Source organism: Pygoscelis adeliae, unplaced genomic scaffold (assembly GCF_000699105.1).
Source record: "Pygoscelis adeliae isolate BGI_AS28 unplaced genomic scaffold, ASM69910v1 Scaffold47, whole genome shotgun sequence".
Classification (NCBI taxonomy): Eukaryota; Metazoa; Chordata; class Aves; order Sphenisciformes; family Spheniscidae; genus Pygoscelis; species Pygoscelis adeliae.
Window position 1 is genome coordinate 2,082,136 of NW_008825255.1, and position 15,444 is coordinate 2,097,579.

The window sequence follows — 15,444 nt, forward strand, 5'->3', positions numbered from 1 at the left end:
AAACCCCCCTGTTTAGTCGACACTAGGAGATCTGCCAGTCAAGCTGGCCCTGCCCAGTCAAAACTTCTACGTACTGTAGAAGGGGGTAAAGTCCCTGTGGTGCATGTAAAAAATATGCTGGGGAAGACAGTCTGGGTTATTCCTGCCTTGGGCAAAGGGAAACCCATCTGTGGGATTGCTTTTGCTCAAGGACCTGGGTGCACTTGGTGGATAATGGGGAAGGATGGGGAAGTCCGATGTGTACCTCAAGGGGATTTAATTTTGGGTGAGAATAGCCAGTGATTTGAACTGTATGATCTTAATTGCCATATAATACTGTATGTCATCACTACTATGGTTGCTATGTGCCATATCAACAGTATCACAGTAAGAATCACCTAAATTAATGAAGAATGAATTTTGATGGAAACCAAGCAAAGTGCAGCAATAATAAAACCGAGCAAAGTGCAGCGATGATGGAATCAGAACTGGCTTCAGCGTGCAAGAATCCAACACCACACACCATCTCTCCTGCCCTCGAAGGACTGTTATGACAGATGGAGCCCAAAGTCATGGTGGTCTAAATGAAGTCAACGGACTTTTTAGAGGGATGGCCCGTAGACTAAGGGAATGATATCTGTGTGTATATATCAAAAGACAGGAAAGAGGGTGGTGATTAATTGAGTTGTATTGGGAAGTGTGGGGATCTGGGCATGACGTAGATGGTATAGAATAAGGGGTTGATATTGTCCTGGTGTTGGCTGGGATAGAGTTAATTTTCTTCCTAGTAGCTGGTACAGTGCTGTGTTTTGGATTTAGGATGAGAATAATGTTGATAACACACTGATGTTTTAGTTGTTGCTAAGCAGTGCTTACACTAGTCAAGGACTTTCAGCTTCCCATGCCCTGCCAGCGAGAAGCTGGGAGGGGGCACAGCCAGGACAGCTGACCCAAAGTGGCCAAAGGGCTATTCCATACCATGTGACGTCACGCTCAGCACATAAACTGGGGGCAAGCTGGCCGGGGGGGCCGCTGCTCGGGGACTGGCTGGGCATCCGTCGGGGGGTGGTGAGCAATTGTTTTTCATTTGCATCACTTGTCTTTCTTGGGTTTTATTTCTCTTTTTGTTATTTTCCTTTTCATCACAATTTTTTGTTATTGTTAGTTATTATTATTCTATTTCAATTATTAAACTGTTTTTATCTCAACCCATGAGTTTTCTCACTTTCACCCTTCTGACTCTCTCCCCCATCCCACCAGGGGAGAGTGAGTGAGTGGCTGAGTGGTGCTCAGTTGCTGGCTGGGGTTAAACCATTGACACGAGTGTTGGCATAACTCCATTTTTCTTCAGGCAAACTTGATACTCAGATCAAAATGCTGCTTCATACAGCTTGAAATACCAAATAAACTCAACATGGGTCTGTCATAATAGTAGTTTTTTCACATTTTAGCCAAGAATGTCAATACTTGGTATAAAGATATCTGCTCTGTAAGACTGTAAAGACTTGCTCTTGGATGTTGAAAGTGGAGAGTGGCCTGTCAAACCCTTCCCTTTTGGAAGGATGACCGCAACAACTGTAAATCAGAGCTTCCTCTGAAGGAAGAAGAATCTGCAAGGTGTCTTCAGGCAGAAGCTAAAACCTGGGCCTCTTTGGGGGGTTGGGTCGTAAGACCCAAGCCTGGCATGGGTTTGTGGGCCTGTCTGATCAGTGTGTTCGGGAGCCATGACCCCTGCCGTCTGGGGTTTTCTGTACGTCACAAGTTCCTCCCAGGCTCTTTGAGGAGATGATAGTGCACACAGCAACTGGACTGTCCGATCTTTGCCTTCAGCTTTTTTAAAGTAAAAAGGAGGTGGTGGTCCCAGTTTGTCTTATTCTTTATCCTCGGTGCAGAGCTGTTTTGAGAAGCAGCATTTGTCATAGTTTTAGTATGGCATTCAGGTCCTGGTTATGAGCCAGGACCAGAGGAGTGGGCATTAACTGAAATGCAGGAAGGTCTATCTGAACATTGGGAGATGCTTTCTCACTGTGAGGGTGACTGAGTGTCCTGGTTTCAGCAGGGATAGAGTTAATTTCCTTCCTAGTAGCTGGTACAGTGCTGTGCTTTGGATTTAGGCTGAGAACAATGTTGATAACACATTGATGTTTTCAGTTGTTGCTAGGTAGTGTTTATACTAGTCAAGGACTTTCCAACTTCCCATGCTCTACCGACTGAGAAGGCTGGAGGAACACAAGAAGCTGGGAGGGGGCACAGCCAGGACAGCTGACCCCAACTGGCCAAAGGGTTATCCCATACCATGTGACATTCCATACCATGTGACATCATGCTCAGTATAAAAGCTGGGGGAAGAAGAAGGAAGGGGGGAATGTTTGGAGTGGTGCTGTTTGTCTTCCCAAGTCACCATTACGCGTGAGGGAGCCCTGCTTTCCTGGAGATGGCTGAACATCTGCCTGCCCATGGGAAGTAGTGAATTAATTCCTTTGTTTTGCTTTGCTTGCGTGCGTGACTGTTGCTCTACCTATTAAACTGTTTTTATCTCAACCCACGAGTTTTCTCACTTTTACCCTTCCAATTCTCTCCCCCATCCCACTGGTGGGGGGGTGAGCGAGCGGCTGCGTGGTGCTCAGTTGCCAACTGGGGTTAAACCACGACACTGAGCACAGAGACAGGTTGCCCAGAGAGGTGGTGGATGCTCCATCTGTGAAGATCTAAAGCCATCTGGACATGGTCCTGGGCAAGCGGCTCCAGGTGGCCCTGCCTGAGCAGTGGGATTGGACCAGATGACCTCCAGAGGTCCCTTCCCACCTCAGCCACTCTCTGATTCTGTGGCCTCTGACCACAAGGGCTGTAGGTCCTTCTCTGCTTCTTTGGAGTAGTTACATGAAAAGCAGCTGATGATTAGTGTTCCTGTTTGATATACTTGACTGTGGTTAGGCTCAGGCAGGCTGTCCCTTTGTGAGTTCTTAGATGAATGAACTTGTGAGTTATTTATCTCTGAGCTAGAGGCATGAGGCTAGAGATGAGCAGACTGTTTTAATATCTGGAGCCTTTTGCAAATTAGGATGATTCATTAACTCCGTAGATGTAGCTTAGCCATTTAAACTCAAGGCCCTGACTTTTCATTTGTCTTGTTGCTTAGCGATACCTGCTTGCTTGCTTGTTCTAGAGCTAAATTCAAAGAGGAGACCTCTACGCATTAGATACCTGTTCTGCAGTGCTGCTCTCAGCAAGAGTAGAAGTATCCACAGAAATTGTTCAGCCAGTTATCAGAATACTGGCAGCTTATTTGCTGAGCATCTTCTTCTGCTTTCTGAAGCTGCTGATGAAATAATCTAACACACCTAAGGCAAATATAAGTTACAGAACAGACTGTTCCACAGCAACGACACGACCTGTACCTCTCCTTGCTAGCAACACCAATGAAGTGTTTGCTATAGGCTCACCACTGATGTGGCTCAAAAGCCTGCAAATGTTCATACACTGTCATTGTTCTGACATAAAAGCTCTCAACAACCAAGTTGAAAGATAGGCTGCTGACAAATTAGCCAAATAAATGAGGTACATAAAATTGCAAGATGGAGTTTGCAGTTTCGGTTGTGTGTGGAAGTAATAGCCTGTGGAAATAGCAGCCTGAGAAACGTATGCTGCAGCAGCAGTCTGCTTGTCAGGTGCTTGTGTTTCATTCACAGCAGATATTTCTAGAGGAAGCATGAATGGGAAACCTGATTTTAGTAACACAGTTGATTTTTTTGAGGTTATTTGCTGTGGACTTCTTTTTCTTTCTGGTGGTGAAGCAAGGTCAATTTGTGCTTCAAACTTGCAATTGAAAATCCCTCTTCTAGCAAATTAGACCTGTGGTGCTCAGCGACGGATGTTGTCTGTGGGAAGCAAATACCTTCTTTTCTCCTTTCCACTTTCTCCTTTTTACTCCAAATGGATCACGAGAGGCTGATGGCAGACCCAGCAATGGGCAGTGCTGTAACTGGCCATAGCCTTGTGTATTCTTTCCCTCCCCACAACAGCACAGTGGCACCGTTCCAAGTTCCCAGTGCAACAGCACAGGCTCTGGAGGAGCAAGAGGTGTATGGGAGCATGTGAGCACTGTAGCTGGGGAGTAGAAACAAAGGGTTTAAGCATGTGAGGCAATTAATGGGACGTAACACCCTGTACCCCAGTAAACCGCTACTAACAAGCTTTGTAAAGACGACCTGAAAGCTTTGTCTGGATGTTTTCTGATCACCCGCATGCTTATCTGTGTGAGTGACCAAGCACAGCTGGCAGCTACTCCCCCTGTCTGCCTGTAGTGCTGTCGGTGGCATCCAGACAAAGTCTAGGAGCCCCTCTGTTGGAGGTGGTTTCCTGATGCCAGCTGTAAGACCACTTGAAGATTTCGTTCCTGCAAGTTAATTGCTGATTGTAAACACACTGAGCAGGACAGCGATGCAGTTCCAGAGCAGCTTATTCCATTCTTTTCTGTAATTTCTTCAGCACCGAGTCTGTCTTTGTGTTTAGCTCATGGTTGGATTTCTTGACATCAACAGGTGTCAAATGAAGAAAGATTGAATTTGTTTGGTATTGGATTGCAGTTAACTGTAATTGTCATATCCTGCCAGTCCTCTCCCTTTAGCTGTGGAGTTCTGTGGTGTGGGAGTCTCTATGGAGACAGGATTAGATGTGACTGTCTGGCACCACTTTCTCTTGGAAGGGTGTGCAACTTTGAGTAAAGACACTTGAATAAATTTCTGGAGGTGCCTGTTCAAAGCTTCTGGCACAGATGAATTTCTCTACACAAACTCTAGGAGAAGTTCTGTTTCTGTGCTGGTAAATTGGTTTTAACTGGTAGGGGAAAAGGAAGCAATGACAGTGTAATTGTAGAATAATTCAGGCTAGAAGAAGCCTCAGGAGGTCATCCAGTCTAGCCTGCTGCTGAAAGCAGGATCGCTTCCATATGAATGTATTTATAGACTGCTTTTGCTTCACATCCTTTTCATCCTCTTTCTTCTACTTGCTTAATCTCCAAGCAAACACGTATTTGGCAGTACCAGCCCCAGATGAGCACACTAAATGAGGTGAAGAATGAATGCATACAGATGGTGACTGAATTACTTGCACAGAAACTGTTGAAAAAAAAATGTAATCTTCAGCCAGCAGTCTCACCTGTGTGCTCTTAAGAGTCTATCTATATGAACTGCAGCATGTTTCCATGGTCTAAAGAGTGTGTCAAGATTAAGTATTCAAATTCTCCAGCTTCCAAAAAGAATAATGCTAGAATGCAACTGCTAAATACTGTTTGTCTTGTTATTGATGTGAATTTGTTTGAAAAACCTGGTCTATAATCCAGGGGACAGTATCAAAGGTAGTCGGTAGATTGTCCTTAAGCTTTTTTTGACACAGGGGAGATGTCACCTTTGTCAGCACTTGGCAGTCTTCCCTTTTAGCTCAAATACAATTTGAAGGGTATTTCAAAGGTTCCTGTTTTTTTAATTATCATTCCTGTTGCTTTTTCTGTTGTCCTCTTTCTCTATAGCACAATGTTTATAACTCTTAAGCTAACTGTTTGTCTGGGTGCTTTTAGCACATGACAGGAGTATAAAGCAAAGTGTCTGATGTGGCATAGAAGTCAGTGTAGCATACTTGTTGGCGTATTTGTGTAGAGCCCTTAAAAGGTCTGTGATTCTTGGCTGCTGCGGCCATGTAACTCATTTAATGAACTAGTCAATGTAAGCTGACTGGTATGTTTATAGAGATGTAACTAATGGAATGCTTATAAAAGCACATGTCTCTACTGAGATAAAATACATGCTTTTTTATAGCCCGTATTTGTGTTACTCAAGAGCACTTACTGTACTGATTAACTTCTACAAAATCAATTTATGTCTTACAGCTTGCCTTGAAGGGATCTAACTATGCTGGTCTGCTGGAGCGGCATCGCATTCATACAAAAAACGTGGAGCATGTTGTAGACAGTTTACGGTAAGAATGTATGGATGCTGAGAATTTCAGACACAGTGCAAATATCCATGGATTGTCTAAAACAACAAAAGGAAGCTTTGTGTTACAAGCTCTAATAAAATAGGAATACTGAAAATGAGAATGCAGATGAACAGTCATTCCTGAAACAATTGTAATGTGAACTAGCTCGGTTCAGTTAACTAACACACTACGTTATTATCTTGAAAACAAATGAAAAAGATGTAAAGGATTTGTGTGAGTGTCAAATTCTTATAAGCCAAATACCACTGTAATTAGTCCTTAATTACATGTCAGTTTTTCAGAAGGATGTGACAAGGAACAATATAGGACACATTCAGGCTTTTTCTGTACTTTATAGGAACGAGAGGATAGAAGTTCGTCTTGTTAAACGTCGAGAATATAATGAAGAGACAGTTCGGTGGGCAGATGCTATAATATCAGCAGGAGGTACGACTTTATGGAAGGGAAGTATTTGTTTCAGTATGTTTTCATAGATACATTTTTAAAAAATACTTTGCAGTGTGTGAAGCATCTGGAGGTATGCACATTTTGAAAACAAATTGCTTATCTAGTTGTCAGAAAATATGACAAAATGCAATGGTTGTGACCACCCTCTCTACCTCTAGTATCTAAAATTGTAACACTGGGAAGTGAATCCCAGTGCATGGCCACTTTGGAAATTTTTAATTGTCTTGTGTAAAACAGTATAAACTGTGGAATTTACTACAGTTTTCAGCTAAAGAGGATAAAATGCTTGCTGTCATGTGATTATACATAGCCCTAAACCCTACTCTGGTTTTTTGTATGTGAGGTGGAGACTAACATACTACCTTTTCCTCCCCTTGCTCAAACTGTCTGTCTTGCTTTCACACTAAATTCCAGTGACTGGAGTATGTAGTTGGATGGTACAGGTAAAAGTATGCAACTTCTGAGCAGCCTGTGCCACTGATAAGAGCTTTTGATAAGAACCAACAGAGTAACTAACCCGATTGTTTCTTTTTAACATTGGATCACAGCAGTGTTATTTTTGTGATTTGCTGCAAATACTGCAGCAGTGTGTTGCTGGGCTCTGACATAATGTTCAGTCGTCTGTGGCAGTTAGACTTGACCACTGCTCTGCCTTTCTCTCCTCCTCAGTGGTCCACTTTGCCCTTAGCTACTGGTTACCACGCAGAATGGGTAGAAAGGGATATGTGTACATTCCTGAAGCATCCTAATATACTCCTGCAGATTTCAAAGAACCCCTCTAAACTGGAGATTAAAGTGCCAATTTGGCTGTGGCAACATTTGTCACAGTTATGAAGCAAGCAGCTGGGAAGTGACACATAATCCGAGATTTTCAAAGCTTATACCTTGGTGCAAAGACTGATTCAGGTTATAGTTGTCCTCCTGTTTAACAGACAGGAAAGAATATCAATACCTGAAGAATCCAGTGACACTTAAAGATTTCTATTTCAACAGCTTTATCTAAGACTTCTTTTCCAAGTGTGCCTATCTGGGGCCAAATAAGACCTTTAAATTGTGCCTTCTAGGAGAACAACTGAGATGGAACTAAAGTCATTGTTTTCATGTGATTCACAGTAAAATTTGGTATTGTTTCCTGTCTCCTGTGGCTTTGATTGGTGATACTTTCTGAATTTATTTGCTTAAAGAATTTCTCTTACCAGCTGATAAACACACAGAAATTTCCATAAATCTCTTTTCAAACTTGTTTCTGCCCAATTCAGTTGGCCGGGCATGTACAGCTGTCGTAAGTTGTACTTTTTCCAGTCACATTTGCCATCTTGAATTCAGTTGTCACTACGCTGCTTTGAAAGGTGTCAGTAGTTTTGTGGTCCTGTTTTATTTTTGTGCAGCTTACCTGATGGGTTGTTGATATAAAAGCATGTCGTGGTAACACTGCAGTACATGTGAGACTATTTGGTTGGGGATTATAGAATGTGAAGTGAAACTAACTTTTGTTTTGCTTTTTCTGTAGGTGATGGTACAATGTTGTTGGCAGCCAGTAAGGTCTTTGATAAATTTAAACCAGTTATTGGAGTAAATACTGACCCTGAAAGGTAAAAACACATTTGGGAAAGCAATGCTTTATTTAATATCAGGCACAATATGCGTCTGTTTTCATGATGCATAAGGCATGCCTGTGGCATTTGGCAGCGTAAGTGTCTGTTTTAGTGGATTGTAGATATCAAGTGAACCTGTTGTTTTATTAGAAAAGTTTCCACAAATAGTTACCCTGTCTCATCTGAGAGGACATTAAGTAGTATTGGATAAGCATGACTGTGTTAAACTGCCACAGCTGTTTTCACACACCAGTGTAACAGCACTTGCAGCTAGTTAACTTGTATTACTAACCAGAAGTTTGAGGCTAGAGATGGCAGTATAGAACAGGGACAGGAAAAGGGACTTAACAACAGCAACTAAGTGTGTTGCCTGAACACACAGAAACTGGGTTTCTTTATGAAGAAGGCGAATCCTACTGGAAATCTGATAGGGCCTCAGATGAAGAAGTTTGTTCTGGTTTCTTCATGTAAACCATGTTGTGCCTCAGAGGACGCAGTCTCCTCAGACAGTTAATGGCATTTAGTTGTCCTGTTATAAACTCCACACAAGTTACATCCACCTAGCCATAAGACTGATTTGGGCAGGTGGATGCAGTGTACTAGTACTGCCTGGTTGGTATAACCTTCAAATGGATGGCAAGTAAAATTCAGAATTCACCAAGGCTCTGACTGCTGAGATTTCCAGATTTAGGTTTCTGTTTTTGATATTACCTGTTAATGTAATCTTAGTAGATAAGAAAGTGGTGGCCAAAAGTTTTAATTCCTTCCATACCTTACTCCTCTTCCAAAACTTTTCAAATGCTGTGAATAGATATTCTACAGTATCAAGCCTGAATAGCAGGATTCAAATAACAAGTGCCTTCAAGTTATCTAATATCACTCATGAAAGGGGAGCAGTGTTTAGTCTTCTGGCTTTGACATGAGATTCTTTCGATCTTAGGCATGTTGCTTACCTGTCTTGTACCATTAACTTGTGTGTAAATGGAGGAGAATTTCTTTCTAACTTGCAAGGTTTATTAAGCTTGAATTCCTTGCCTAGAACTATGGTGACAGGAACTATATTAGTACCTACATATTCCTGCAGGATTACTAGCTGAACAGCCAGTTTTTAGGGGAAATGTGGGAGGAATATCCTATGTCTCACACTCATACACCCCAGGAGCTGAAAGAGGTGTATTGTTGCTGATGTGCTATTATGTAAGAATAGTATAGGTTCATAAAGGTCAAAGTGTAGCTTTGCTTTATGTAACAGAAAGAGATGTTTAGTTTTGTTTTTTAAAGGTACCAAATCTTAATAGTTACACTGTCATTTTCATTGTCCTTTTTTGGTATCAGATCAGAGGGACACTTATGCTTGCCTGTGAGATACACGCACGCGTTTCCTGAAGCACTACAGAAGCTTTATCGTGGTGAGTTCAGGTAGGATTCACTGATCTTTGGTTTTCCAAAACATACTATGATTGGAAAATACTTAATGATGTGCAGTTCCTAAGGAGCAGACAATGCTTAGTGAAATCGTAATGCCTCAAATTCTGAATCCTCTGTGGGTGTTTACCACGTTGAAAAATGGGTTTGTGGTCAAGAGTGAGATTGGAATACAAAGGATAAAATTGACTGCCAGTTCCGGCAAAAAGACTTTTGTTATGACCTTCAATAATTGATTTTCTTTGCTGACTTAGCAAATTCATAAAGAAGGAACTGCATTCTTGTAAAGGGTGTATTGGTTTACATATTTTAACACTTGAAAGCATATGTAGTTCAGTGATGGGCCATACTAATAGAAGCTAATGAAGCCTATACAGTTAGGAAATGGTCAGTGCGTTGCATCTCGGGTTTTGGTGATTAAGGTAGAGTGGCTTGAATTTTGTTAACAGATTGGTATAAGACAAAGCTTTTCTTTATGCTGAAGATAGCTTGTTGTTTTCAATACTAGATATTCTTAAAATAGAAGAATTTCACTTGAATTAAGAAGGAAGCAAGCTGAATTTTAAAGGACAGACTAGGGAAGAGTTTTTTGATAACTATTTAAAAAGAGACATTGTTCTGTGGTGTATTAACATTCCAGAATATTTTCATGATGGCAAACCATCAAACAGAAATAAGTCATTCATGTGAAAATATATTGCAGTTGGGTTTTGCTTATATTTCTAGCATATTTAATTTGTAGCTTGAAGTGTAACTGTATTTGTGCCATAGAAAAGTTCTGAAATGAGGTGAATACAGTCATGATGATTGTTTATAAATAACTGGAGGGTTTTCAATAGGTATTGCTAAATGAAAAGGTACTTTCAACTCACATATTCTGAGACTTAGAAAACAGGAGTTTTTAACTCTCCATTGTGCTAAGTTGCTTAGGTGAAGCTGGTAGTGCTAATGCAGGTAACCTCCCTTGCTAATCTAGGCACTTCTAATGTTCTGTTGGATGCCATGTTATACTTTTGTTGCTGACACTCCTGGTGTTGCTCATTATGGAGCTGAAGCCTCACCAGAGTGAAACAGAAAGGATCTCCCTGGTTATTTCTCCAGAATAATAGGAACTGATATTCCTAAGCAAGGACTTGAGCGGGCGTTTCATTTGGCAGTTCTCAGATTTATTTGGCCCTAAGCAAACTTTAAAATAGGGGGGTAACTGGATCAGCCCATCTGGAAGAGCTTCTGGTGGCTCAGAGTTGCGTAAGGATGGTGAGGTGCCAGAGACTGGAAAAGGGGGATTGTCTTTTCTCCTTATCCTTGAAGTGTCAGCCACTTTAGTGCAACAATCTGTGTAAACACTTACCTTGTAGTCCCATGAAACAACCAACATTATTGATTTATAAAGGACAAACTATATCAGACTACCCATGTTTCTTTTTTTGATGGTCAGTGGTGTAATGGGATCGTAAAATAGGGGTACAGTCCCATTTTCTAATTTGTAGGGGTTTTGACATGTTCTGGCATGAGTATTGTAAGGAGGCTAGCATAATGATACTCATTGCATGCTGTCTGCCTGACTACTTAAAACCATACTTGGAATGTAAGAGCAGATAGGTAATTATACTAAGGATGTGTTGAATGAGGTTCTACAAGGACGACAACGACGAAAAACTAGTAATGTAGTCATATAAAGCGTAAGTCTTTCTTGCTGTAATTTCAGGAAACATGTAAGCTGGTTACTGTCACTCGGATATCAACAGTATGAACTGGGAAAATATGTGCTCATAACACTCCCTTGTGATCTGCTTTCTTAATCAAAACTACTATTACTATTTTGTTTTATATAATGTCTAAATTGTAGGAGGAAAAAGGAATTGATACTTCCTCTAGGAAAAAAAAATCTGAATGTTGTAACAGCTTAAGGAAGAATGCCTTTTATAGTCTTCTCTTTCTTCATTTGAATTCCTCTTAAGCATCCTAAAGTTCCTAGGCTAGGAGAGATTCTTAAAATGAGAGGATACTTGTGGCCCTTATGTATAAAGGGGTGGATAGAGCTGCTTTTCTGGACATCTACAAATACAAACAAAGGATGGAAAAAATGCAGCATGTATTGCTGTATAAATTCCTGAGAGCTTGTTCTCAAAATCATTGCATCGGTCATGAATTCATGGTGGGATCACATGCCTAAAAAAATGAGTTGTTATCTATAATGTTTGTAGACTACGTTTGCCCAGTGTCCCCTTACTTTACACATACAAAAAACATTAGGTAGCAAATTACTAAGTGTGAAGTATTTACATTTTAGTATGATTAACTTTCTAAGTTCAGAAATTATAGTGGAAGCTATAAAACTTGAAATGTGACTTTGAATATATTTAACTTTTAATCTTAAGATGCTCTGCTTTGAGAGTGAAGACCCTCTGATCCTATCTAATTCTGTAATTAATATTTCAGCTACTGATACCAACTTGTTTCTCCTCTCTAAGGTGGCAGTGGCGGCAAAGAATCCGACTGTATCTTGAAGGAACTGGTATTAATCCAATTCCTGTAGATTTACATGAACAGCAGCTAAGCCAAGAGCAATACAGCAGGGCTCACATAAATGAAAGATTCCAGGATCAAAGTAAGTTGAAATCTGAGATAAAAATTTGTAAGAGTTGAAGTATTTGAAGTCTGGTTGCTGTATTTGAGAGGCAGGGAGGGACAGCTCTCGTAAGCTGAAGACCCAGATTAAGTTATACTGTGGTATAAAGTCTAATTCTTTGAACTTTGTCAGAAATGTCTGTTAAGTCACTGTCAGTGAATTTAATTAGGCTGGAAGAGTGACTGACAGAAGACTTGACTTCAATCTGTCTGGTTGCCCATGAGTTTTCAGGGAAAGCAGTGTCTGAAGATAAGTTGCTTTATTGACCTTGGTACAAATATTTGTAGCCTCCAGTAAAGGACAGTGACTAGCTACAGACTAAATAAGTGAAAAATTGAGTCCTTGAAGAAAATGGAGCACTAGGTCTAGAATACAAACCCAGGCAGCAGAGTATGTCCTCCAGTGAGTTGTGAATTGTTTTTGAAAATTTGGTGTTTAAAGCCATGATTCAAAACTGTTAAATTAAATATCTGCAGGATCTGACATTTCTGGTCCACATCTTTTACCAGTGAGAGCACTCAATGAAGTCTTCATTGGGGAATCTCTTTCATCCAGGTATGTTTAGTTGTTTGTTGTTGCAGCAAGGCACAATTGACCTAATTTCTTTTTATGACATTGCAATGGACAATCAGTGATGGGATGTCTTCGCTGTCAAATTTCAGTTCTAGTCCATGAATATATAACACTGATTGTATTGTTGCTGATTACAAAGTGTATTTTCAGAGATGTAAGTGTAGTGATGTTAATTTCTGTTTTTCCACCTTCCTGTCTGGCCATTGTCTCATCTTTCATTATTCCTGGTTATTTTTTTTCCTCTTCATTGTTTTACTCCTTTCCTGGTTAGTTCTTACGTAACCAAATGCCTTCAGTTACTGTCTTTACAGTCGATTGAAGATTTAAATACCTGTCCTTAAACTGCCTCCTCTCCTGCATCTCTTGTTAAATATATTTTCATAAGCTTTTAGCATGACCAAGCAGAAACAGCTTTTAGCATAACCGAGTACTCCTTTCCCTGCTTCTCTGTCATTAGAGGCAAAGGTATTAGCCTGTCTTTGGCAGCTTTGTTACTGTGGGAGAACACTTATTTCCTTGTTTTAAGAAACGAGTTTGTATCAAATCCTGGTACTGCATTATCCAGGATGCCTTTGACTGTCCTTTCTGTGCTGAAGATCAATGCATTTCTGCCAGCCAAATGATAACCAGAAGGATGTGGGGAATGTGGTTGGGGCTGCGGGAAAGGAGTTAAAACATGATCCTTGGTCAGGATTTGGCCAAACTTTTACTTGTATTTTATATCACTTTTCCCGTTATTCTGTATCTTTTTCTTTTTTTTTTTTTTTAACTTTAGAGCGTAACATCTTCTTGTGTTTGTACAGTGCCTGGGACACTGTGATTGCTGCTGGAAACAATATAAATGTTCCATCTGGACTTCAGCCTCAGACTGGCAGAAGGAATTAGTCTCAAAGAGATACAAATTTTGCTCTCTACTAAATCAAACCTAATTTTACCAAGATTCTAAAAGGTTTCTTTAACATATACAGTGATAGAGGAACACAAAGCTGCTTTCCAACACTTTAAAATAGCTGTCTACTTCTGAGTGTCACAAATACATTGTGCTCTTTGGTTCCAGTATATTTGAGAAGCATTGAGGAACACAATGCCTGTAGGAAGAGATCTCTAGTAATAAATATTGTGTTAATAGGACCTTACACTTGAAGACTTAAATAATGATGTCACACAGATGAATCTTCTGTAAGGTTCAAATAAACAAGTCTGCTGTATATTAAGACAAAATGACTCTAGGTGCTTCTTCCAAGGTCTTATTTTGCATGTCAGTTAAGAAAACAAGGTAATTGAAGGAAAAAAAACACCCTTGCATACCCAGCTTGCAAAAATTATCTTAAACTGAATCAAGCCGTGCACCTGTGTTCTTAATTTGCTTCCCATTCTTTCATCTTCCCATCTTCTCAAGAGTGAGTAGACAAAATGCCCTTAGTTACTGACAGTCTAAACTGACACCAAATATTCAAAAGGTATATTCCTAGTCAATCCAGACTGAAACATTCATCACCTAAAACAGCTCAGTAAGCTCCTTTTACTAAGAAAGGTGAAACTTAGGCATGCTTAACAGAGCGAATGTGATGTTTTTCTAAGAAGGTATCTATTAATATGAAGACTGTATCATACTGTTTTAATTAGGCACTATGAACGTCAACAACTTTAGTTCATAAATATACCCCCGGCTGTTCTGAAGCTTACAGAGAGACACTGTCTGGTCTTTCTAGGCCTAACATTAGGAATCCCCCGATATATGAATAATACCATGCAGAATGATGATTGTGCCCCAAGACTTACTACATTTGAGTTTAGGAAGAGTTTGCCCTGGAGAGAAACGTAAGCCTGCTGACTGTTGTAAAACTAAAACTGTTCGTGAAGAATCACAGTGGATTTTTAATTACTGAAGTGATCAAGCTTGAAGCCATGCTATTACTTACTGACATTGGAGTGCCCTACCTCTTAGTAGTAATTTGATGTAATTTTATGAGACCCAATCACAGCATAAACACAGTTTTTCGATAGTTCAACAATTATGCAAGGAAGGTAATGTATTTGTAGTTTCATTTGTAAGTCTGGTAAACCCTGCTTGTATACGAAGCTATTCCCAGATGAACCACAGAGTTCTTTGTACATAATTTAATATGAAAAGTGGCTGCAGAAAAATTGCCTAAAAGTTCATGCTGCAAATCACTTTTGTCCATTATAAAAACTGCTATAAAACAGTGAATCAAAAGTGGCTGCCATATCGGAAAAACTGTGCAAAGCCTGTGAAATTGTTATCCACATTTGAAACTAGCCCCTCTAAATTTTTATGTGCCTGATAAGGCTGTGTGTTCTGTCTTATTCAGGGAGAACTTTAAGTCCTGCAAACCCAGTTTTAAATTCTCGCTTCATAGGGCCTCCTATTATGAGATATCAGTTGATGATGGTCCTTGGGAAAAACAGAAGAGTTCAGGGCTTAATGTGTGTACTGGAACAGGATCAAAAGCATGGTAAGTACACGTTGCTGCTTTGATGCAAAATACCGCTTCAGATAAGTTAGATGGACCTATTTTGCTTAAGCATTTTGTCCATACTGAGACTCTCTTGGGCTACGGGTAAGTCACTGCATGTCAGTTATGTCCAAATATTCTCACTGTCAGTATGATTCAAAGCTGTCTCAGGTGTATGAAAAGAGCAGAGCACCCCTGACTTGTAGGTATGGAGAGAGGAGTTGAAAGGGTGAGGAGCTGTGGCATTGAGACAGAAGTTTACTTTAGGTGTAATTTTGGTGGAAGAGATTGCATGCAGCATGTGGAGATGAATGGTTGAGGG

At 40.3% G+C, this 15,444-nt stretch overlaps 2 protein-coding genes across 3 annotated transcripts in view; both read left to right on the forward strand.

The window, feature by feature from the left end:
- RANBP3L (RAN binding protein 3-like) overlaps positions 1 to 7,423 on the forward strand; it is a 56,620-nt gene extending 49,197 nt beyond the window's left edge. The window contains exons 13-15 of the mRNA XM_009329456.1: positions 5,864 to 5,952; positions 6,311 to 6,399; positions 7,353 to 7,423. Coding sequence (XP_009327731.1) covers positions 5,864 to 5,952; positions 6,311 to 6,399; positions 7,353 to 7,423 — 249 coding nt within the window. The remainder of the gene's footprint in view (positions 1 to 5,863; positions 5,953 to 6,310; positions 6,400 to 7,352) is intronic.
- Positions 5,861 to 15,444, forward strand: part of NADK2 (NAD kinase 2, mitochondrial) — a 17,697-nt gene continuing 8,113 nt past the window's right edge. Inside the window, exons 1-7 of one of the 2 annotated variants that reach the window (XM_009329445.1) lie at positions 5,861 to 5,952; positions 6,311 to 6,399; positions 7,931 to 8,012; positions 9,351 to 9,434; positions 11,915 to 12,051; positions 12,549 to 12,627; positions 14,979 to 15,122. In XM_009329445.1, the coding sequence (XP_009327720.1) occupies positions 7,942 to 8,012; positions 9,351 to 9,434; positions 11,915 to 12,051; positions 12,549 to 12,627; positions 14,979 to 15,122 (515 nt within the window). In that variant the 5' untranslated portion in view covers positions 5,861 to 5,952; positions 6,311 to 6,399; positions 7,931 to 7,941. The remainder of the gene's footprint in view (positions 5,953 to 6,310; positions 6,400 to 7,930; positions 8,013 to 9,350; positions 9,435 to 11,914; positions 12,052 to 12,548; positions 12,628 to 14,978; positions 15,123 to 15,444) is intronic. The other variant, XM_009329446.1, reaches the window with a different exon arrangement.